Here is a 24,689-nt window from a genome sequence, read left to right as displayed (position 1 = left end):
AGATATTTATAGTGAAGGCAGGGCTACGCAAAGATTAAAAAAAAAAACTGGAAAAATTATTTTCAGGAATTTGTATTTAAAAATCCTCTAAATTAGCAACAATAAATTAACAATAAATATGAAAAAAAATTAGGATGATTAACATAATTATGGCTTTTTGCACAACATAAACATGCGGATCGGAAATGGCGGAAAACAAACATCTCGCTTTTTATTTTTTTTCCTGCTAATTTGCTGTCACTGCTGTCAATTTTTTTTTTCATTATCGATTAGGCCATTTTTTGTCTTTGATTTGTCAAGGTGGCCAACATAACGCGTCTAATCCGTCTATCAGCAGCTCAACAACTAGCAGACTGCTAGCAAGTGTTTATGAATCATACTTCTTGACAACCGTCTATTAAGCTTAATCAGTCTGCTAAGTAACAGACCGATCAAACCTCAATTAAGGTTTTTTTATGAATAAGGCTGTTAGAGTTTGGCTTGAAAAAAGGTTACGGTAACAATTCGAAAGGACAACGTTCGCTCGCACGCCATCTATTGATTTGCAGACGAAGTTAACACGCCACGCGCCATCTTGAGAGCCGAGGTACGTCACCGTTCTTGGACAGTGCCCTCTATTATTGTTTAATAGCTTTAGTTTTGTTAAATTGTATTGGTGTTTACCTTCATTTTTTTTTCATATTACTTCAAGTTCCACTTGGCGTCTACTAGGTATTGCAGATATGATAATCGTTTATAGTATAGTGCACTTCAAGGCCCCAAGATACAGGCTCTGCCTAGTTTGGGGTCTGCCAGATATTACTTTGTACGTTATAGTGCTATATAATGTCCGTGATTTTCTAAGCGTAGAACTGAGAATCCGATTGTGTGAGGCTCTCATTCTATCTAAATTAGATTACTGTCTCACCGTGTATTGGCCTTGTCTTCTGGAGCGTTCGCGACGACTAATTCAAAGAGTACAAAACGCCTGCGCTAGGTTTTGTTTCAAGATACCGCATCGTACTCATGTTACTCCGTACTTCAATAATGCTAAAATTTTGAAAATGTCTAATCGTTATAATCTGTTGCTGTCTTGTTTGTTGTTTGACTGTTTAAAATTTAAAACTCCCAGTTACTTATATTCAAAGTTAAAATGGTCGCCCTCCAATCATAGAGCTAGAGCTTCGCGAGCCTTGGTGTTGAGCGTCTATCCGCATAAAACATGTGCGTTCCGGGGAAGTTTCAGGTACCAAGCAACAAAATGCTGGAACAATATACCTCCACCCATAAGAAATATTAAATCAAGACCAACTTTTCGCATCAAATATAAAAATCATCTGCTAACGCGTCAAATACAAACGTCCTGAACCTTCCTCGCTCATAAATAAAGTAATGTGTGTGAGTTTATCACTATTTTAATTTTTGGTTTGACATTCCGCATAGATTCTTTTCTATCAATTCTTCTCTATTCATTCTTCTCCCAATATCTAAGTAGTGTTCTTTTTCGAAAAATTTTCTTTTAAATTTGAATGTTTGGCATGTGGCAAAATTAAACTTCAAGCACGTTGGCACTATCTCAGGTTTCTGACAGAATATCAGCTCTGTGGCCACCCATAGCCGCAGTACATGCTGAGTCAGCGCCTATTCTCCACATCATCACATGGCTCTCTTAATTTGATAAATTAATCAATGTTTATTTAACTTTCGGAACTGTTGCATGTTAGTTATTAAGTCATTAATCATCATGTTAATTTGTATGTTGCTTTACAATTGTTTGTTATTTACTAAGCCGTGTATGTGTTGTGGAAATAAAGTTTTTTATCTATCTATCTATCTATCTATCTATCTACGTTGCTGATGTGTATGATTTTTGGAAATAAATTATTATTATTATTAAACTTAAAATATTATCTCACGGGAACGCATCACCGGGATATCAAGTATCCTATGTCTCAATGCAGATCTTTGTCTATCTGTACGCCAAGTTTCATGTAAATCCGTTCAGCCGTTATTGCGTGATTGAGGAACAAACATCCAAATATCTTGACAAACTTTCACATTTATAATACTAGTGTTTACCCGCTGCTTCGCACACGTAAATCATTGAACCCAGCAGCTGAATTGAAATTTAAGGATTTTTTAAAAGTTCCCGTGGGAATTCCCGAAAGTTAAATCGTGGTTTACATTGACGTTACATTAAAAACAATCATGGCAAATTTCATGACTCTAAGCCCAGCGGTTGTTGTTTCGAGATTTTATCCCTATCCCGTGTGAACATCGGGATAAAAAGTAGCCTATGTGTTATTCCAGACATTCAGCTACCTACATACCAAATTTCATGACTCTAAGCCCAGCGGTTGTTATTTAGAGATTTTATCCCTATCCCATGGGAATATCGGGATAAAAAGTATCCTATGTTTTAATCCAGGTTATTAACTAACTTTTTGCCAAATTTCATCTAAATCCGTCCAGCCGTTTCAGCGTGAAGAAGTAACAAACATACTCACTCACTCACTCACTCACAAATTTTCACATTTATAATATTAGTAGGATTAGTGGGATAGGATTAGACACTCACCATTCCCCAATATGAAACACCCTTGGCCCCTTGCACAGCATCACCTTCATCTTCTCCCGTCCCTGTCTATTCTGAGCGAGATGAAGGAGAGAGTAGTCCCAATTGTAATCGTCGTAAGCGCAGAACTGGTCTTGTAAGGACATTATGTTATTCCATAGCGTCCTATTGAACACCATGCCCATGTTGTGTATGCTCGAATGCCATGGTGTTATTTCCACCTAGAATTAAAAATAGAATTAGGAACTACTTTCTTCCTTAGGGATTCACCACACTGCTGCTGGACACGAGTGTTGAATGAGACTAAAATTGGCGATCTTTAGTGTGAACGGGGCATTATATTATAAAAAAATTGATGGTCATAATACCTATATAGCCTATTTTTAAATCTGCTTAAAAATCCAGCAAGGCGTTTAGTAAGAAAAGGTTTAAAATTCCGAAAAAAAACAAGAATCCATTCGCATGCTAAAATAAATCATTTTTTTTTTGGGATTACTTCAAAATGCAATTAGATTCATTAATACTTTTAAATACATCTGAAAAGTCAGTCAAAATAATTAGCAAAACATGCAAAAAATGGCAACAGTTATATTCTACTGCGTATATACAATGCTTTATACATACATTCTAAAATACATGAAGTATTTATGACAGGAGATGCCAGTAAATGGGTGCCTGTCGTATCGCATAACGTTTTTTGTCCTAAAAATGTTTGGCCGAGAATGTTTGGCATACTGTTGAATGGCATACTACTCGTTTGTCCTAATAATTTTTGCGCATACTCATTTAAAGTCCTAAAGCAAGTTTGTCCTAATATTAATAACTCTAAAATCTAATTACCTAAAGCATAATATTCCTAACATAAAACCTCTTAAAATCCATATGTTGAAGCGAGCCAGCGAAGCGAGCGAGCAAGACCTTCCGGGGCACCCCGACTCGGATAGGTTAGGTTAGAAGGCTAAGGCGGGAGAGAAGCGTAGCAAAGCTCCCGCCGTAGCCTTCGAGGTTATTTTTTTTGTCATCCCTAAACGATCCCTACTATAATATAACAATTACAATTATGCACATCAATCATTCGACAGTTAAATCTTAGCCACATCAAACGATAGGACAAATAATATTTAGGACAAACGATAATAGGAGCAACAATTTCGGACAATCAAAAATATGCGGAACAAAGTGTATGCCATACGTTATTAGGACAAAAGACGTTATGCGACACAACGATAGGATTAATAATTGTATGCCATCCGATATAGACCCGCCAGTAAATATGACAAACCATGACTACAGTGTACTACACCCTATGTGGGTAATATTCCAGCGTTACAACCGCCTCAATTTTCGTGGTCACAATTTAAATGGTCCTGTACTTCTACAAGATAACCTGGAAACTGACAGAATCTCCTACCATGTCAACAAAAATGTGCCCACGTAAATCAAACGAAATAAACGCTCGAATAATAACCCTATGAGATTTAAGAAAATAGAAGATGATGGCACGGTTTTAGACGTGTTTTATAAAACACAAACACACACGGACACATACGCACAATCAGTGTGTTATAAAGTCGAGGTCAATGATACCTTTACAATTTAGTGCGTTGTCACTGTGTATTCTTCAGTTTTATAATATAATAAGTATGAATTCATTTTTGACCTTCACTCGACTGCGCTATAAATTAGAAAATTGTCAGCACCTTTTTTCGCACTGCGAACTAGTGGCATTTTTTTCCCAGTTCGTAGGAATAGCCGGTACACCTCGCCCCTCACGAAAAGTGAGAAAAGGTAACCTAAAGGCAACTCCAGTCACAAGTGCTCTTTACCAAAATACAAAAAGTAGAGCGAGCATTTTGGTATGGGCATGTTAAAATGAGCATTTTTACTACTAACTATAGGTAAGTAGGAAACGAAATTAAAGTCCCCAGTAGCTCTAGCTAAAATCAAGTTATAATTTTATTCTTATCGAGATATCGTCACTACTTTAAAAAAAGTCGTATCTCAAAGTAGATAATTTTTCTGTGTGGACCTTATGAACATTACGTCAAGGTTCAATTTTGTTGACATATTGATTTTAGATACGAGATTTTTTCAAAGTAGTGACGATATGCAAAATTTTTTTTTTGTAAATTTCTCTTCTGTTTGTTCTCAACCGCAAAAAAAAATAGTAATCCCCGATCCTAAGGGTAACTCAATTTTATCTCACTCTGATTACTACTTACTTTTCCCACTTTTTTATTATTATTTTTTCACCTTTTTATTATCTACTCGGTCTCGGTCGGTTTCGGTATTTTATAACCCTCTGGTCCGACTTTTATACAGTGTGTTATCGGCAGCCAGGCTTTTTTAAAGGGCGGTTAAAGTAACGTATTTCTGTATAACTTAACCATGACATTAATTTAATTAATAAACTAAAATTCAGACTGTTAACTTTCTAACAAAATTATAATTGCCAGCAATGTACAGCAAAGTAAATTGACACGTAATAATCAAATTGTCTGTCGGCTTCGGCTGTCATTAATATTTACTTGTCAAATTACTTTACTGTTGTACCTACATTGTTGGCAATTACAATTTTGTCAGAAAGTTAAGAAAGTCTGAATTTTAGTTAATTAATTAAATGAATCTCATGGTTAAGTTACAGAAATACGTTACTTTAACCTCCCTTTACTGACTTGTTCCTCATTTTATAATAATGTTTAATTTTAAGAGCTTACTAATACACAACCCGGCAAGTAAAGGGTGCACAAAACCATACCAAAGTAACATTTAAAGAGTCACAAAGTTACAAAGTTTCTTTTTAATAAGTATCAGAAGAAAGTTAGGTGATACTTCGACAAAATCCAAGGTTTGCAAGAGAAAAAAGTCGCAACTTTTTGTGCTCACCCAACCATGTTGTTTTTCCAGGTAGATTAGAACACACAGAAAAATAAAAAAATAAATGCTGAGGCCTGGGATCGAACCCGGGTTTTTGCCAATACGTGACGCGTGTTCGCCAATTGATTGAGAGCGATGGCATACACTGCTAAATTGCCCAATGCGTTCTCGAGCCAGACTATTTTGATTTATGAATTTTTGACACCAAGCGCCATGTATAAAATAGACGGACTGTGTAGTTTTTGGTCTCTAATGTGGATTACAGTGCTTTCATTCTAGCATGGTGCGGGTGACAGCTGTCAATATGACAGACTAGAGTTAAAGTGTCGAAAACTTTTTTTTCTTCTTTTTGTTGAGGCTTTGAACACTCCAGGTGATCATCTCAGCCTCATGGGTTTTCCCTGCGCAAGGGACATATAAAAAAATTGGTAAATGCAAATGGCTTTGCCAGATGTTGACTCTGAAGAGCCAACAATTGACCTGGCCATTGTGCATGGGGCCCAAACCCCCAAGAACCCTTCTCCTCAAGTCTGAGTTCCGAGCACATTCCAACAACAAATGGGGCAAACTTAAAACTAATAATTTAAAATCTTAATCGTTACTAATGTCATCATTGATCCGATTATTACGCTAATTTTTATGAGAATATTAGTAAAATTCTAACTAACTAACTAACTAATTTGGCTCAGGGACCCAAAGAGGGTCTTGGCCTCCCAAACGAGAGCACGCCATCTGTCCCGATCGTGCGCAGCCTCTTGCCAGTCGTCGACTTGAAGACGTCGCAGATCCGCCTGGACACTGTCCTCCCAGCGGTACCTGGGTCGCCCAACCGGCAGTAAAATTCTAGGTTGGAATATTATTTGCCACTTAAGTAAGGCTAAACGGAGTTCGCAAGAATGTTCGTTGCTTACCAATTAATAAGTACCGATATAACTCAAGATCCATTAGGTCCCATCACTAAACGTTAATACTAAACGTTAATCGAGTCTCTGGTGTTACGTTACATGCATATTACGTTTCTTCACTTAATTGCGCTTTGAATTTTATTTTATTGATTATGAAAATCTGATGGTTAAATTTATTTCGTATAACATAGTTCTTAGGTAAGCCGTGGTGGCCTAGTGGTTTGACCTATCACCTCTCAAACAGAGGGTCGTGGGTTCAAACCCCGGCTCGCACCTCTGAGTTTTTCGAAATTCATGTGCGGAATTACATTTGAAATTTACCACGAGCTTTGCGGTGAAGGAAAACATCGTAAGGAAACCTGGACAAACCTGCGAAGCAATTCAATGGTGCGTGTGAAGTTCCCAATCCGCACTGGGCCCGCGTGGGAACTATGGCCCAAGCCCTCTTGCTCTGAGAGGAGGCCTGTGCCCAGCAGTGGGACGTATATAGGCTGGGATGATGATGATGATAATGAACATAGTTCTTTATGTTCAAATATTTTACGCCAGTCATATTCAGGCTACAACTGAAATATACTTCCATATGCTGCTAAATATCATTCAGACCGCAGCAACTTTTTTGAGTAAAACGAAACGGTGCATCAAGTGTCACCCGCACCATGCTAGAATGAAAGCACTGTAATGTGGACTAAATTAAAGCAGTCTTAATTAAAATACATACAGTTAAAACTCATTTACATATTAACATAATCCAAAAGGGCGGCCGTCACAATCTCTACGAGCAACAGCCCTAAAAGTACATTTTTGAATGAGCATTTAATTCTACATAATAAATTTTACTATGATCAGATAGCATGCAAATCTAAATGAGGTCTTTCTTGAAAATAGCATTGGTGGTCATCATTCGAAATAGTGAGTGGAAAATATTCATACCCGTATTTATATTTTTCTGTACAAGAGGCTACATTCTTAAAAATATAACTAATTAACCCGCTGGTTAGATTATGAAAAAAATATTAGATAAATCAATAAAAAAAAAGATAAAGATATAGCTTGTGCTCATTTCGCATTTGTGTCACCGATGTTTTGGCATAATATGTAAAAGTGGCACAAAATAGTGCAAAGATAGGCTTAAGGTAACTCCCGGAAAAAGTGCTTTATGAGAAACTCCTATATATTTTTCAGGGGTCTATATCGACTCTCATAATTGTCGCAATTCATAATGTAATGTTTGTCATAATGTATTGTTTTTCATAACTTTTCTCCTCAAATCCATTAATTGTTCAGAATTGTTATAAAACATACCTAACCTAACGTATAGTTCTACAAGATAACCATTTTATAATAATAAAAAAACATGGTTTAGACAGGAAATAATAATTAATAATAAAAATCATGACAAACATTACATTATGACTTGCGAAAATTATGAGAATAGATACGCACCGATATTTAAGACATTAATAGATTTTGTTTCATCCACCATTGTTAAGTTTACACCATTACCAAAGCGTTTAGCTTTTTACAGTTGTGACGAAATAGTACATTATTAAGTATGATAATGCTCCAACGCTAAATTGATATAAAACTAGAGAAGCACTAACTATTTAGCTAGCTAAAATAAATACCTTGTTTAAATATGAACCCTGATGGGCATTTATCTCGAAATGCTCGAAGTAAAATTGGCCAAGTGCGAGTCGCAAAGGATTTTATACATCCGGCAAATTGAAACGAGCAAAAAAATCACCGAAAAAACTCGTTTCTTACATGGATTATTATTTGATGTTATAGTATGGAACAAATAAAAAAGTCTGCTTTTTGAAGTTCACAAGATCAAACCTGTGACAAAACGAACGGGTAGCGACAGACAGATGGCTACCATTTTTGAACATTTTGACATAAATGCTCATAGTAAAATGAGTCCTAAAACAATTACATAAATGTATGTCATACATTATATAATTCTTCCGCAAGCATAAAATATAACAAATGCTAAATGATGCTAAGCTAGAGGCAAAATGCTTACTAGATTTACGTGTGTACTTTATTTACAAAATATTGTTTTGAGCAAAAAAAAAATGTTTTGAAACAGGTTTGCAATCGTAAAACATCTAAATATTCACCATAATGCTTCTGTCACAGTTTATACTAAATGACGGTTATTTGCACTTGATATATTTACCCTTAATGAGCTTCCTATATTTCGACGCAGGCGCATGCCTGGGTAGAATAAGAATTTGCGGGTAGATGTTAATGTTACTGAAAATGCTCGACCTACCCTCATTCTCGCGTGTCGACTGCACTCTCCACCCGAAAATTAATCAGTCTACCCTACCCTACCCCAAATCAAAATGAAGTCTCTTTCAGCAAAAATTTTCTATCAACAATATTTCAGATACTTTACATACTGTATACCAAATTTCAAGTCGATGAGGCAACTGGAAGTTTTTTTTTTGCTCAAAACTTAAATCGACCTAAAACTATTATCAACCTTTTGCGTGTACCCATACAGATTGGGATACACTTGGTAGTTCCAACTGCTGGTGTCCATCTTGCGTCTCCTTCGCTCCTCGTTCGCTGCCCGCACTTGTTGTATGTAGGAGAGAGTCAGCTGCTTCTTTCTCTGTCGTGCGCGTTAGGGAAAGTTGGATTTATTGAGTGCTTGAGAGTTCTATCTAAACCGACCTGTGTCGGGGTTTTGACCTTGCAGAAGACTATTATAGTATTAAAGGACTAATGTAGTAGTGTCGTAGTGTAGTAGTAGACTATAATAGTTACGAGCTCACGAGTAAATTAAAAAAAAAAACCTTTTTACCTACTTTGATTGACATTCAAGCCTAACTCTACTTTGTATCCAGTAAGGGGTCGTCCAAGTATTACGTAAGCAGAATTTTAATAATTTTTAACCCTCTCCTCCCCCTCGTCAGCGAAAGTCAGCAAAACCCTACCCCCCTCCCCTCTATGCTTACGTAAACATTGGTATATATTTTAAATCTATTCAGGTTTCTTTATTATTATTGCAAAAAAAAACAAGAAATAGTAAATAAATATTGCTGACGTAAGCACCATCTAGACCCCCCCCCCAGCCCCCATGTCATCAAAAATAAGCAAAGTAAAAACCCCCCATCCCCCTTCCTTTTGAATGACCCCTAAATACATTTTTATATTATGTTCCCTAAAAACGAGCAGGCGGGTTACCTGATTGAAAGCAATCACCGCCGCCCATGGACAACCATAACGGAAGCTGAGTTACAGATGCGTTGCTGGTCTTTTGAAAAACGAGTAGGCTCGTTTACATACATATTTTGTCTCTTTTTAATAGCTAATAGCTATATCAGTTTAGAACGGCCCGATACGGTATTTAGCAACTCCTGAATTTGCCATGTTTTATATATTATTATGAAAATATAGATAGACTTAGTGTTTAGCGAGGAGAAAACTTAAATCGGCTGAAAATTGGATTTATAGTGATTTTTTGAAAAATCTATATACCTGTCTCTTTCTCAAACGCTTTTCTCTATGCAGCAACTATGGCGCTACTTGCGTGTGCGTCACATGCAAGTATGTCTTTCTCTGTCTAATCTTGAATTTCACACCTTTATAACTTTGTTATTTGTAAAGGTAGCTTAAAAATTGGTTATCTATTCGACAACAGGCATTAAGAAGTTTTAATTTATAATATATATATAAATTAGTAAAATACCGTATTGTAATTTAAATTCAGACTAATTACCGCGGTTAGTACGTTTTTTTCGTAAAATTTAAATTTCAAAAAAATCAAAATTAGGTGGATTTTTTATTAGTTAAAATTAACAGTCTGCTAAGTCTTCAAAGCTTCAAAGTTCCATGAAGAAGAGATTAGTTTTTATTTAGTTTTGTTACGTAACTCTGAATGCTTTTAGTAATTAAATTTTTCAGTGCAACGTCATGCTTTAGGTTTTGTTAATCATTAATCCTTAAGTCATTTATAATCAGATTTCGATTAATGAGTCAATTGGAACTGACGGTTTAATCGTGAGCAATGCTCGGAAAAACGACCGTCAAAAACTTAACCTATTTTCGTATAGTAACGGAAAGCCTACCTTGCGATGTTACATAAGCTCTAACGACATCTATAGACTGTGAATGAAATTTTTGGAGTCATAAACTAAACTGACATCTTTAGGCAGTTGTCTCACCGCCGGCGAGAAAACGATTGGCTATCGACTATTTTCTCGCTCAAGAAACGAACAAAAGATTTAAGATCCTGTGTGAGTAAAAGAGACATATATATTAATAGTTGATCGCTGGCGGTTCACACTGCCGGCGAGAACTCGCTCTTACATCTTTTGTCGCAGCGACAAGAGCTATAAAACTAGCTCAGCGATACTCGCTCAGCGCTGTTAGCTTGGCGGCCGCCCGGCTCGTGCTCGAACACTCGCTTTACACTGCTCGCCCACTCGTTTCTAGTTACTCGCTCTGCTCGCTTCTCGCTTATCGTCGGCGGTGGGACAAGTGCCTTATGATTTCACGAGCGTATTGACGGTCATTTTTCTACATTTGATCATGAGTGACCGATTAATTATTGACAAAACAATCGTGACTGATCACGAGTGAGGGCTTTAGAAGTCTGCAACCACCGAAGGCCTCGCGCCTTGAATCGACCTTTTTTGCTAATTTAAAAAACCCGCAATCTAATATGTCTTGCGTCATATACGACGCCAAATTTAGATCCCTCGCCGCCACTGCTTATCAATCATAATTGTTCATAATCCTAGTTGACATAGCTATTAATTATCAACTTAATCAATAATAATCAATTGGTCACTCGTGACAGCAAATGGTGACAAATTAATCGTGACCGATTAATCATTTGTGTTGCCCGATTAAAATTACTGTGCATCTCGACAGACATCAAAAGCTCTTGTGCTGTAAAAAGCTCATATTAAAGCTCGTGTCGAAATTAACACAAAAAGCACAATCACATTGTTTCTAGTTCATATTTGGAACAAAATAAAATATTTTTAAACGTCTATTTAAACATTTTTTTTTTATTTTAGACAAAAATACAGCTAAAAGTGGCATCATACGATGAAAAAAAGATGTGAGAAATAAAGACTGTATCCTTCTTTCACGAATGGTGCTAATTTTGGCTGTCATCTGTTATTCTCGAGATAACTAAAAAAAAAAACTACTTTTGTAAGTTCCGCGTTAGATTTTACGTTCTGTTGTAGTCATGTGATTTAACACATCATAAGCGTAAAAATTACGCGACAGATATTCGTTGTAATTACGCCTGCAATGCTACGTCAATTACTAGCAACACATTTTTCTAAATAATCACGTTTTGGCGCCACCTGAGTAACTTCGGTTAACCGACCGAAGTTCGGTTATACACCAAACGTGATGTGATTTCAGCAATTACGTTATAATATGTCAACTCCTGAATTTACCATACTCTTATCTTGTTTAGCGAACAGAAAAAATAATTCGATTGGAAATTGGAATAGTAATTTTTAAAAATTTGATTTATATTAATCTCTATATATCTGTCTCTTTGTAAAACGCTTTTCTCTATGCAGCAGGTATTGACGTCACATGATGCAAGTATGTTTTTCTTTGTCTAATCTTGAATTTCAAACCTTTCTAACTCTGTTCTATATGTAAAGCTATCTTTAAAAAAAATCTGTTCGGTAACAAGCATTGTCAGCTTTTAATCTATGAAATAAATAAAAAATACAAATACCTACCGTATTGCTAGTAACTGAAACAGTGTTACAAGTGTAAACACGCCGAAATTCGGTCGCATAATTTCGGCAAATGCTTACTATTAGGTTAATGGATATCTTCGCATACACAATCAACAAACCTTGTCCCCGGTGGCGTGGTACTGATAAGTCTTGAGATACGTCCCGAGGCATAATATCTCACACTGAGGGCAGCTCTTGTCAGCTGTGGCCCGCATCAGGTTGAGGACATGGAGAAAATCCTCGGCCACGTAGTGGTCTTCTTCGAGGAAGACCACCATGCCTGCAAGGAAGAGGATTTTACAAATTGAAGAATCAGGCGTTACTTTGCAGATGTTAACATTCATGTTCGTAAATATTAAGCGGCAATTACACTGAGTCGTTCGCCGCCAAAGTGTAAAGAACACGGTAGTCGGCCGCATTCGGCGAGCGCCAGCTGCCACAGCCTTAATATGGCCGCCGCAGTAGACGGACAGGCTAATGTAAAGGCGACAGTCATCGCCGAAGTAGTTTGTAACAAATTCGGCGACCGCATTAGGTGAACGATTTAGTGTAATTGCCGCTTTATGTTCGTAAATGAAACGTTATGTCAGAAAACTTATACAACAAATACACACGCAGAGGTTCATTTCATATCAATGAGAATCAAGGCTCGGAACCGGTTTATAAAATAGCGGTAAATACCGGTTTATTTCGGTTTAACTCCGAACTTTCATAAGAACGCGACCGTTTTTAAGAACTTAACTATAACCTAAATAAACCGGTTTATTCGACGAGTGACAGCTGGCCGGCCGGCGGCGGGCGGCGCCGTTTATCCTGCGCCGGAATAAACCGGTTTTTATTGTTCTAAACCGGTTTATATGACAAGAACTTATGGAAATGTGCCCTTAAATACCGGTTTAAAAATAACGGTTTCGCGATCGAAACCAAAATGAAAAGGTTTTGCGCCAAGTACATGATAACGGTTTGGAAATTTAACCAGTATCCGAGCCTTGCTATAAATAATTACTTTGCTCACCCGCGACCTTACGATAGCTACGTCTATGCAACAAATGTGTGTTCATGCAGCTCCTCCGCCTCAACGCTGTAAGAAGACACAAATCGCACAAACCCAACTATCACCACCACCAAACACTGACACATTTCAGTGTTACAGTGCGGAGGTGGAGGAGCTGCATTATCACACATTTGTTGCATAGACGTAGCTATTATTATGTTCAATAACAATCTTTGAAATCATTCAAAGCTAATTATTTATAGCTCACTACCCGTTACCCGCGACTCCGCCCGCGTGGAATTCAGTTTTCACTATCCCGCGGGTACTATGCAATTTTCCGGAATAAAAACTAGCATATGTAAGGCAAACTATCCGTATACTGGATTTCATCTAAATCAGTTCAGCGGTTTCGACGTGATGAAGTAACAAACAAATAAACAGCTTTATCTACATGCATATCATAACTATTATATGTTCAGAAACGACTATCAAATGGCCTTTATTAAGAAACCTGGTATCTGCGGGTGCATCTTAATGTTCACATTAAAGTACAGTGCATCTTAATGTTTACGTTAAAGTATCGGTAATACTTTTTTTAACAATGCATATCTGTACATATTGTAGATAACTTATGACATGCATGTAGATAATAATTATTATTCAAGTCAAGTCAAGTCAAAGTCAAAGTCAAAGTCAAAGCCAAAATACAGGCATATCTGAACATATTATAGAAAACTTATGATATGCATGTAGATAAAGTATTGTATGCGGCTATACATAATTAGGCGTTAAAACACTCGTGTGATCTTATTATGAAACTCGCCTAAGGCTCGTTTCATAAAACCACACTCGTACTTTAATGCCTCTCATTATGCACCAGCCACATAAATAACTATTACAAACTTTCGCATTTATAATATTAGTGAGATGAGATGAGATTGATTGTTACAAGTATTTATTTAACTTTCAATGTATGTTTCATCATCATCATTGTCCCAGCCTATATACGTCCCACTGCAGGGCACAGGCCTCCCCTCAGAATGAGAGGGCTTGGGCAGTAGTTCCCACGCGGGCCCAGTGCGGATTGGGAACTTCACACACACCATTGAATTGCATCGCAGGCTTGTGCAGGTTTCCTCACGTTTTCCTTAACCGCAAAGCTCGTGGTAAATTTCAAATGTAATTCCGCACATGAATTTCGAAAAACTCAGTGGTGCGAGCCGGGGTTTGAACGCACGATACTCTGCTTGAGAGGCCATAGGTCAAACCACTCGGCCACCACGGTTGTATGTTTGTTTAGTTGAAATCTGGCAAGTCAAATTTGACCCATTTTCATGGGATAGGTACGTATTTATAGGTTGGATGATAGTACACAGTCAGTAATTTTTTTCGAGTGCACCCCCCCCCTTTCCCTAAAAACATTTATTTTAGTCATTTAACACCCAAACACTTAGGGGCTGTTTCACCATCCATTGATTAGTGTTAACTGGCGGTTAGGTGTGATGCCGTCTCTATTTGTTTTGTTCGAATAGACGGAGACGGCATCTTATTTAACCGTCGGTTAAACGCTAATCAATGGATGGTGAAACAGCCCCTTAAAATCCAAATTTCATCAATATACTTATACATCATGTAGTTTTTCAGTACAATGCCTGTGACATACGGATGGACGAAATCATAAGCGTTCCGTTTTTGCTATTTTTGCTACGGAACCCTAATAAATAAATTATTTTGCAGTTCGAGAAATAATCAAATTATTGAATACCTGTATGCGTAGTGGTACACTGGAGCTGGTTGAATATCCTATTCGCTTTCCACCACCAATGATGCTTGGTTTGCGTGTACTTCGCCTCTCTGTAGTGCCCGTGCGAGTCCGGGTGCAACGCGTTGTTGCATTTCAGTTTTATAGCTCTGCAATTTAACAACATGCCATATTCGATTTGATGCTGTAAGTTTGTAATCACATTATTGATTCAACAGTAAATTAATTTAAACCACAGTGAAACCGATTTTTATTACTTTAACCCGCGTTTTACCATATATAAACTCATAAATTCACGCACGTGTATGTATGTACAAAAACGCACGTGATTTGTAAAACATAGCCGGTTAAGCTGCGGCTCCACTGAGGCGGAGACGAGCGGAGCGGAGAGGAGATGTGCAGGATCGACCAATCATATTAGTTGAAATCCACTTGAAATCCACATCTCGGAGGCGAGATGTAATATGATTGGTTGATCCCTTCACGTCTCCTCTCTGCTCCGCTCGTCTACGTCAAATTTTCCCGACTGCACGCCGCCATCTCCTATAGAGCACCTCATATAAAATTTTAAAATTAAAATCAAGTAAATAAAAGTTAGAATCTAGTCAATGAGCTAAAACAATAAATTTGCTCACCGGCGACCTTATGATAGCTATATTAATGCAAGATATGCGTGTTCATGCAGATAGTTGCTCCCAAACACAAACCCATCTATAATCACCACCACATTACACTGACGCGTTTCGAACTCAACCAGAGCTCAACTTCAGAGCAACACAATCGTACACAATGCTACCAGACCAGATGTTAGACTCAAGTTAAGTCAAGTTAGTTTTAAGATTTAAGTTATTGTTTTAGTTCATTGATATGGACCTCCACAAAGTAACGCCATTTAGAACTCAACTCAACCGAAAAAAAGACAACACAATAGAGCGGGTGTATAAAGAAATTGGTCACATCGATTTTCGATTTTATTTGGATTTTGATCACACCGAAAGTGTATTTTATTTACCCATTAGCATTTCAACAACGGTGAGAAAGCCAGTGATACGTACTGTTCGAATTTTGCGTCCCGAGGGCAATCTTTGGGATCTACGCCGGGAAACTCATTTGGGTGCGTCTGGATAGAGTAGGGATAGAAGATTTGCATTACCTGCAACAAAAAACATTTGGCTCTAACAAAATCAAAGCTACTTTACTGGCATAAGAATTTTAAACATGCCTCTTGACTGTCCGGGTTATTATACGACCTACTGCTGCACACAGGTTTCCACTGATACAATACAATAATTCACCCCATCAGCAGTGTTTCCAGATAGTAGAAGATCCGAACTAGAAAAGATCTGCACCGGTCTGATAATAATATGAAATGTATTTTATAATAAATTAAGTATATTAGAAAATATATTAGAACTGGTTTTGCTAAAAAAATCCTGGACAGGATATTTTTTTTAAATAATTTTAAATTAAATGCAGTCAACCCTATATCGACGTGTTCACAATAAAACAACGCTTACGTTGATATCAAAGAGTATGTTGATATACAATTTGTTCTTTTATCTAATCAAGTGAAAGTAACTGGCATCGACATAACATAACAGTTTAAGTTTATACCTGGCAACCCAGTAGTTCAACCTTTTAGTTTTAACGGCACACTTTTCGTTCATCAAATTTTCACGGCACACCGCCGGCGCTGATCATGATTATTTTAATTATTGACCGATTGGTTAATGATTGAACAATCGCGAATGAAAAATCAATTATTCAATTTATTTTGATAAAAAATTACGGACCTTAGTAAAGTCAATTGTCTTCACAAGATTATTGATCTCTTCATCATAGTAATCATGCGAGAACACGAGCAGTGTCCTTTCTATGTCCCGCGCCTGCGCCAAGGACACTATTAGGTGTCGCAGATAGGTCAGGCGCGTGTGTACCTGAAAAAAAAAAAAAAATTATCGCACTCGCCAAATTTTTTCGTCGTTCGCATATCGTTAGGCTAAGTACGCACTATGCGGCTAACCGCGCGGTTTTATCGCGCCGACCCTCTTTAGAGTATCGCTTGAGAAAGAGACGGTGCGTTTAAACCGCGCGTTTAGTCGCATAGTGCGTAGGTACCTACGTAGCCTTACATTTCATGATTCATGACGTTTTTCTTGTTTTTTTTTTTATATAATTCAGGCAAATGAGCAGGCGTGTCACTTGGCGTGTCTTAAAGAGTTGAGGCGGAGGAGCTGTATGACTGCACATTTGCTGCATAAATATAGCTATCATACGTTAGGTCGCGGGTGAGCAAAGTAATTGTTTTTAGTTGATTAAAATAGACCTCCACAAAGTAACGCCTGATTCCAATAAATTATTAAAAAAAAGTGGTCAAAGGCATTGACAAAAAGTCACAATCAAAATTGACATTAAAAGAAAAAAAAACTCACTGTCACACGTCAAAATCCTGATAAAGCAAAACAATACGAAGCGTTTAGATGTATTTTAGTTGATTTTATAAAAGTTTTTATTAACATAATGCAAGAAGACGAAGACGAGCATCCCGTGGCGGTTGGCTACATTCAAATACTAGTTATTACTCCAGGCTTCGCTCGCACTAACGATTAGGCACCAGTTAAATTGAATTTCCGGGGATCATTAAATTCCCATGAAATTCTCAAACGTTGAAACGTTATCTTTCTTTAACTAAACTTAACACCCAGCTTCGTATACGCAAACCATAGTTATAAATAATAATCCATCCATAACTTATATACTCAGCGGGAAAAAATTTGGCCCACCCTTCATACAATACTTTTGCAGGTGGTAGGACCTTGTGCAAGGTCCGCCCGGATTGCTACCACCATCTTGCTCGCTAATCCTGCCGTGAAGCAGCAGTGCTTGCACTGTTGTGTTTCGGCGTGGAGAGTAAGACAGCCGGTGAAATTACTGGCACGTGAGGTATCCCATCTTAGGCCTCTAGGTTGGCAACGCGTCTGCAATACCCCTGGTGTTGCAGATGTTTATGGGCGGTGGTGATCTCTTACCATCAGGAGACCCATTTGCTCGTTTGCCATCCAGTCAAATAAAAAAAAAATACAAAATTACCGGTTCTGCATACATTTGAGGGCCAGATTTTTTGCCGTTCAGTATATTATAAATGCGAAAGTGTGTGTTTGTCGAAACGGAGTTACGGATCGACGTGATTTTTGGCATAGAGTTCATTTATGGGCCAGAGAGTGACATGGCCTTAGCCCTTTCATCCCGGAACACAGTCCCTGAGTGAACAGCGCGCGGTGACCGAATTCTACGCGGACGAAGCCGCAGGCAAAAGCTAGTAATAAATAAATAAGCATGGGTCATTTTTGACACCAATTGACCTAGTCCCAAACTAAGCAAAGCTTGTACCTACTATGGATACTAGGCAACGGATAAACATACTTATATAGATAAAATGAAAAGTTTTTATTGATGCAGAAACAGTGTAACATAAAATACAGTGACAGCGGGCCCCAAACTAGGCAGTGCCTGTATCTTGGGCGCCCTGAAGAGTTAGTATAAAAAAAAAACAAATTACAGTGTTCTTAATACATATTAAACATCCAAGACTTGAGAACAAACATTCGTATTATTCATACACAAATATCTGCCCGGGCCGGGGATCGAACTGGGACCTCAAGCTTCGTAGTCAGGTTCTCTAACCTCTGGCTATCCTAGCAGTGCGTCATTTTCAGTGTAGGCAGCTGGTAGTTTACGCCTATAGCATCACCCCCCACCACAAATATATTCTCTAGCATTTATAATATTAGTAGAACTAAAAGGATATAGTAGATATTTTATTACCCTGGAGATTTTTTTTAGAAAAAGAAGTCTGAAGTAAAGCCAAAAAGAAGGAGGAAGGCGGAAAAAATTGTAATACCACGCCGTGCACCCTCTGTCATCGTACCAGGACGCCCGGTAGGTTAAGTAACTCACAAAGTCTGTAAAGTTTACTTATATCAAACACATTTTATTCGACGAGAAAGGCGTTAATAATAAAAAAAGAAAAGTTTATAACAAAAAATTGAACCGACTACAAAACACATGAAAATAATTTTCTACCATTCTGAAGTCGGTCGGTGCCTCAGCACGAGCCAGCAGGAGTGATTGAAGCCCAATATAAAGTGCGTAGGGAGGTAGATGACTATAGGTCCTCTCCTGCTGGCTCGTGCTGAGGCACCGACCGACTTCAGACTAGTAGAAAATTATTTTCATGGTTTTTTGTAGTCGGTTAATTTTTTTGTTTTACAATTTTTTTTCACCCTTTTTAGTGTAAATAATCTAAGATACAATAGTTTCATGTCAAGTGCTCGTCACCATTTACAAAAGATTGCTTTTTCCGATGCAGAGACTTTCTTTATTGAGGAGTGCTTCACCACCCATTCCATTTCACCATATGCATTACGAGGAGCATAAATTGCTGAGAAACTGTGTTAAAGTAATTGAAATCCAACCCGTGAAATACTTGTTATTGAGTAGTAACTCCGATGGTCAACTGTGGTCTTCATCATCAGTGCCACTTCACCAACTGATGATTTTCAAGAGCAAATGCACGAGTTACTACTAAATATATCAAAATTACCATAGGTGTCCCTACAACATTTGAAGAGTTCCCTCGATTTCCTAATTTGGTGCTTATAGGACCTAATTGAAAGCATTCCTAGACGAACGCATTTTTTTTTAATCGGTTCATAAATGACGAAGTTCTGAGGTAACAAACATTTAAAAAAAAAAATAGATAACCCCCTCTTTTTTAAAAAAAAAAAACTAACGTCTTCCTTTTTATGATTCATGTCAGATAAACGGAACGTCAGATTCTCAACGCATTCGCATTTGATGTCCTGCCCAGCATGCCGTCCACCTGTACTGAGCGAGACCGACAGGGCTATAAACACCGCTAATTTCTGGTCGCGAATACTTTGAACGAGAGAAGCCATCGACACGAGAAGAAGAATTCAAATTCCACATTTATGTTTCCAGATAATATTCATAACACCAGACAAGACAACTTGTGCTGAATGCACCTGTTTCCCCAAAGAAGATCCGTACGTCAAAAACAAGTAAGTGCTGGAGCCGACTACAGTCAGTGTTGCCAGGTGTTTGGTATTCTTTTCTACCGAACCGTTCCGTATTTTAGCACTGTGTTCGGTGTAATAAAAATAACGAAGTATGGGCGGTTCGGTATTTTTTTTCTGATAAAATTTTCTCCCTAATAAACGATTCAACTGTCAGATTTTAAGCAATCGACAAACGATGTTGCCTCGGTATTATTCAAAAAAGACATTGCGTTGGAAGCGCTTTGTTTTTTATGCTCACTGTTCGGTATTATTGGAATAAGACCTGGCAACCCTGGCTACAGATGAATCGCGTCCATTCGAGTCGTATCGATAGACATTTGTCCTGTGTGCGGATGTATCGAAGCGAATCGAAGTCAGTAATCTAATCGCAAGTAACCAGCAAGGCTACCACGAAACTCGAAACTCGAAGTTCGTATCGTACCGTCCCTCTCGCTCTCGTAATAAATAGTATAAGTGTCAGAGGGACCGTACGACACGAACTTCGAGTTTCGAGTTTCGTAGTAGCGCCGCAGGCCCTATGCCACGAAGTGCAAAATTCGAAATTCGATTTTGCCGTCCCACCCACTAACTAAGAATGTGAGAACTTCAGCACGTGGTAGGACCTTGTGCAAGGTCCGCCCGGATTGCTACCACCATCTTGCTCGCTAATCCTGCCGTGAACCAGCAGTGCTTGCACTGTTGTGTTTCGGCGTGGAGAGTAAGACAGCCGGTGAAATTACTGGCACTTGAGGTATCCCATCTTAGGCCTCTAGGTTGGCACCGCATCTGCAATACCCCTGGTGTTGCAGATGTTTATGGGCGGTGGTGATCTCTTACCATCAGGAGACCCACTTGCTCGTTTGCTATCCAGTCGAATAAAAAAAAAAAAGAAAAAAAAACTTCCAATTTCGTAGTCAATGATGTCGTGCTTACCGATAGTAATGTTAATACCAACAATATCGTGCAGTCTAAAGGAGCGACCATACCGCCGCTCAAAATTCGGAGACGGTACGGAATCGCAGTGACGTGCCGTAAACGTCACAATTTACCCAACCAGCTCCTCTTCTCCTTCCAACACCGCTGTCTTTGAACGTCGCAGTTTTGGATTTTTCCCAAATTGGCCAAGTCATGGGGTCGAAAACGTATTAACCTACTAGAAATTGGAAAACCCCCGACATTGTCACTTCAAAGTTTAATATATCATAAAAGGCTGAACCGATCTAGAACCTATCTAAGAACCATCGCTAGAAACCCTGCTTCCAAATAAAAAAAAACGCATTCAAATCGGTTCACCCGTTTAAGAGCTACGGTGACACAGACAGACACACACACAGACACATATAGCAGTCAAACTTATAACCCTCTTTTTGCGTCGGGGGTAAAAAAATATATTTCAACTTCTATTGGAACTACTCTTATTACATTTATTTACTTTACAGGAAACTTAACCCGTGCCTGCAATCGCCCCTGACTCTGTACGAATACGCGGCGGCAGTGGTTGACCGCCTGAAGTACCCGGACGCGTACAAATGGGCAGAAGCACAGGTGGCCCAGTGGGTCGGAGACGTCGTTGGACTGCCGGAATACAAGGTTTTAAGCCCAATTTAGACTTAAATATAATGACCCGGATAACTCACGTCTTAAATCGAGTTTAGCTCGACATGTACCTTTACAGAGCGATGTTGTTAGTGTTGGGTACCCTACATTTGACAGTTGTAATGATGATGAAAACGCGGGTAGTTGTGTGCCGGTGTCAGTTTCGTCGGGTAGTCGCGCGAGCAGAGCGGCGGCGCGCAGTGCGCGTGTTGCAGCAGCCGCTGAGTCGCGTTGCTCCGAAGACGAAGGGCTAGAAGCCCGAAACATGTCGAGCTAAACCCGATTTAAGACGTGAGTTATCCGGGTCATTATCTATATAAATAAAAATGAATCGTAAAATGTGTTGCTAAGCGCAAAACTCGAGAACGGCTAGACCAATTCAGCTATTTTTTTTTTCATATCATCGTTAAAGTCTAGGGAAGGTTTTTATGAAGAGAAAAACTGGAAAAATTGCTGGGAAAAAGAAAATGCGAGTATGGAAGTGCGGTAATTAATGCATCACCTGTGGGTTTTAGTAAAATGCGGAGTGATGCGAATGTTTGCTACTCAATTTTATATAGGCGTTTTGTTTTATTAATCCCCCTTATTTTGCATTTGCATGCTTGCTTGCTTGGCTGGAAGATGTTTGGACCTATAGTGTCTGAAATAGGGACGTTTTCTTCCATTTTTTCGTTTAAAGTGGAACGAAGATTGCCGAGTAAATGAGTTTTATGACATGAGTACCTTAATACTACCTACTAAATAATAACAAAAACAAATTTAAATGAACTAAAATAATTTACTTGCTCACCCGCGACCTTACGAGTGTAGTGTGGTGGTGGTGATGGATGGGTTTGTGTGATTTGTGTGTGTTCTTACAGTGTAGAGGTGGATGAACTGCATGAACACGCATATTTTGCATAAGCTTAGCTATCGTAAGGTCGCGGGTGAGCAAGGAAATTATTTTAGTTCATTGATATGGACCTCCGCAAAGTAACGCCTGATTCAATAAATTATTTAAAAAAAATTTGTTTACGTTCCTCAATTTACATTGACTGGTTGATTTATTTTGTGTTTTGATTTAATCTATTTATACCGAAGCAATTTGGGTCGAAGAACTCGAAATGCTACAAACCAAGCTAATTATCAGAGTAATCGACAGCCCAGCAACGTCAAGAGCGAAATGAAATTGAAAGGATTCGATAGCACAAACCAGTGCAGAGCGTAATGAGCTGAATGCAGCTAATAATGTTGTAAGTTTCAATCGAGCTGCTTTCCATTACAATGTTACAATTGACTACAGTGCCTGCCTACCAATGCGTTGCTATTGGATCTATGAACTCAGTTTGCCCATATTGTAAGGCATTGAAGTACAAAAATGAAGCCGCTGGATTGTGTTGCGCAAATGGCAAAGTGAAATTAATACCATTGGTGAAATTAATATATATATTATATATATTTAAAGTACCCAAAAATCTGTTCTGATATATTAGGTAGTGAAAATGAATAATTTCATCATATGCGGCATCATCACCAGAATTTAATTATAACAGATAAGTTTTCTACATCATTATATTTAGATAGCCTAGATTTCTGTAGACTTGCTTGCTTCCATGCTCGCTTGCATGCTTGCTTGCTTGCTTGCATACTCGCTTGCTTGCTTTCTTGCATGCTTGCTTGCATGCCAGCTTGCATGCTTGCTTGCTTGCTTGCATACTCGCTGCTTGCTTTCTTGCATGCTGGCTTGCATGCTTGCTAGCATGCAAGCTTGGTTACACGCTTCCATGTTCGCTAGCGTGCATGCTTGCTTGCATTCTTGCATGCCTGCTTGCATGCTTGGTTACATGCTTCCATGTTCGCTAGCGTGCATGCTTTCTTGCATGCTTGCTTGCATGCATGCTTGGTAACATGCCTCCATGTTCGCTAGCGTGCATGCTTGCTTGCATGCTTGCTTGCATTCTTGCATGCCTGCTTGCATGATTGGTTACATGCTTCCATGTTCGCTAGCGTGCATGCTTGCTTGCATGCTTGCTTGCATGCATGCTTGGTTACATGCTTTCATGTTCGCTAGCGTGCATGCTTGCTTGCATGCATGCTTGGTTACATGCTTCCATGTTCGCTAGCGTGCATTCTTTCTTGCATGCTTGCTTGCATGCTTGCATGCCTGCTTCCAAGCTTGCTTGCATGCATGCTTTGGTAACATGCCTCCATGTTCGCTAGCGTGCATGCTTGTGCTTGCATGCTTGCATCTTGGTAACATGCCTCCATGTTCGCTAGCGTGCATGCTTGCTTGCATGCTTGCTTGCATTCTTGCATGCTCTTGCATGTTGGTTACATGCTTCCATGTTCGCTAGCGTGCTGCATGCTTGCTTGCATGCATGCTTGGTTACATGCTTCCGTATTCGCTAGCGTGCATGCTTTTCTTGCATGCTGCTTGCATGCTTGCATGCCTGCTTCCAAGCTTGCATGCCTGCTTCCAAGCTTGCTTGCATGCTTGCTTGCATTCTTGCATGCCTGCTTGCATGCTTGGTTACATGCTTCCATGTTCTAGCGTGCATGCTTTTCTTGCATGCTTGCTTGCATGCATGCTGGGTAACATGCCTCCATGTTCGCTAGCGTGCATGATTGGTTACATGCTTCCATGTTCGCTAGCGTGCATGCTTGCTTGCATGCTTGCTTGCATGCATGCTTGGTTACATGCTTCCATGTTCGCTAGCGTGTATGCTTTCTTGCATGCTTGCTTGCATGCTTGCCATGCCCGCTTCCAAGCTTGCATGCTGCTTGCATGCATGCTTGGTAACATGCCTCCATGTTCGCTAGCGCGCATGCTTGCTTGCATGCTTGCATGCTTGGTACATTCCTCCATGTTCGCTAGCGTGCATGCTTGCTTGCATGCTTGCTTGCATTCTTGCATGCCTGCTTGCATGATTGGTTACATGCTTCCATGTCGCTAGCGTGCATGCTTGCTTGCATGCTTGCTTGCATGCATGCTTGGTACATGCTTCCATGTTCGCTAGCGTGCATGCTTTCTTGCATGCTTGCTTGCATGCTTGCATGCCTGCTTCCAAGCTTGCATGCCTGCTTCCAAGCTTGCTTGCATGCATGCTGGTAACATGCCTCCATTGTTCGCTAGCGTCATGCTTGCTTGCATGCTTGCATGCATGTTGCTTGCATGTTGGCTTGCAGTGCTGTGCTTGCATGCTTGCTTGCATGCT

General features: G+C 39.0%; 2 protein-coding genes across 6 annotated transcripts in view; one reads left to right on the top strand and one right to left on the bottom strand.

Moving 5' to 3' along the window:
* Positions 1–24,689, bottom strand: part of LOC141444646 (alpha-1,6-mannosyl-glycoprotein 2-beta-N-acetylglucosaminyltransferase-like) — an 85,225-nt gene that overhangs the window by 12,729 nt on the left and 47,807 nt on the right. For 4 of the 5 annotated variants that reach the window (XM_074110218.1, XM_074110220.1, XM_074110219.1 and 1 more), the window contains 6 exons: positions 16,615–16,758; positions 15,877–15,974; positions 14,825–14,970; positions 12,185–12,345; positions 8,828–8,959; positions 2,558–2,775 (listed from right to left, as the gene is read on the bottom strand). In XM_074110218.1, the coding sequence (XP_073966319.1) occupies positions 2,558–2,775; positions 8,828–8,959; positions 12,185–12,345; positions 14,825–14,970; positions 15,877–15,974; positions 16,615–16,758 (899 nt within the window). The remainder of the gene's footprint in view (positions 1–2,557; positions 2,776–8,827; positions 8,960–12,184; positions 12,346–14,824; positions 14,971–15,876; positions 15,975–16,614; positions 16,759–24,689) is intronic. The other variant, XM_074110222.1, reaches the window with a different exon arrangement.
* LOC141444421 (uncharacterized) lies at positions 17,332–21,507 on the top strand. The gene is made up of 4 exons (XM_074109971.1): positions 17,332–17,374; positions 18,665–18,760; positions 19,823–19,902; positions 21,339–21,507. The coding sequence occupies exons 1-4, from the start codon at positions 17,342–17,344 to the stop codon at positions 21,505–21,507; spliced, it is 378 nt and encodes a 125-aa protein (XP_073966072.1). The 5' UTR covers positions 17,332–17,341.

This window comes from Choristoneura fumiferana, chromosome 30 (assembly GCF_025370935.1).
Source record: "Choristoneura fumiferana chromosome 30, NRCan_CFum_1, whole genome shotgun sequence".
Taxonomy (NCBI): domain Eukaryota; kingdom Metazoa; phylum Arthropoda; class Insecta; order Lepidoptera; family Tortricidae; genus Choristoneura; species Choristoneura fumiferana.
The sequence above is the reverse complement of the archived record's forward strand: the minus strand, read 5'-3'. Positions and strand labels throughout refer to the sequence as shown.

Excerpts from the sequence above, each read along its gene's own strand:
- LOC141444421 (XM_074109971.1), top strand. The coding sequence starts at position 17,342 with ATGCAAGAAGACGAAGACGAGCATCCCGTGGCG. Across the intron at positions 18,761-19,822 it reads TCATCGTACCAGGACGCCCG|ATAATATTCATAACACCAGA; the intron begins GTAGGTTAAGTA and ends TTATGTTTCCAG. Across the intron at positions 19,903-21,338 it reads GATCCGTACGTCAAAAACAA|GAAACTTAACCCGTGCCTGC; the intron begins GTAAGTGCTGGA and ends TTTACTTTACAG.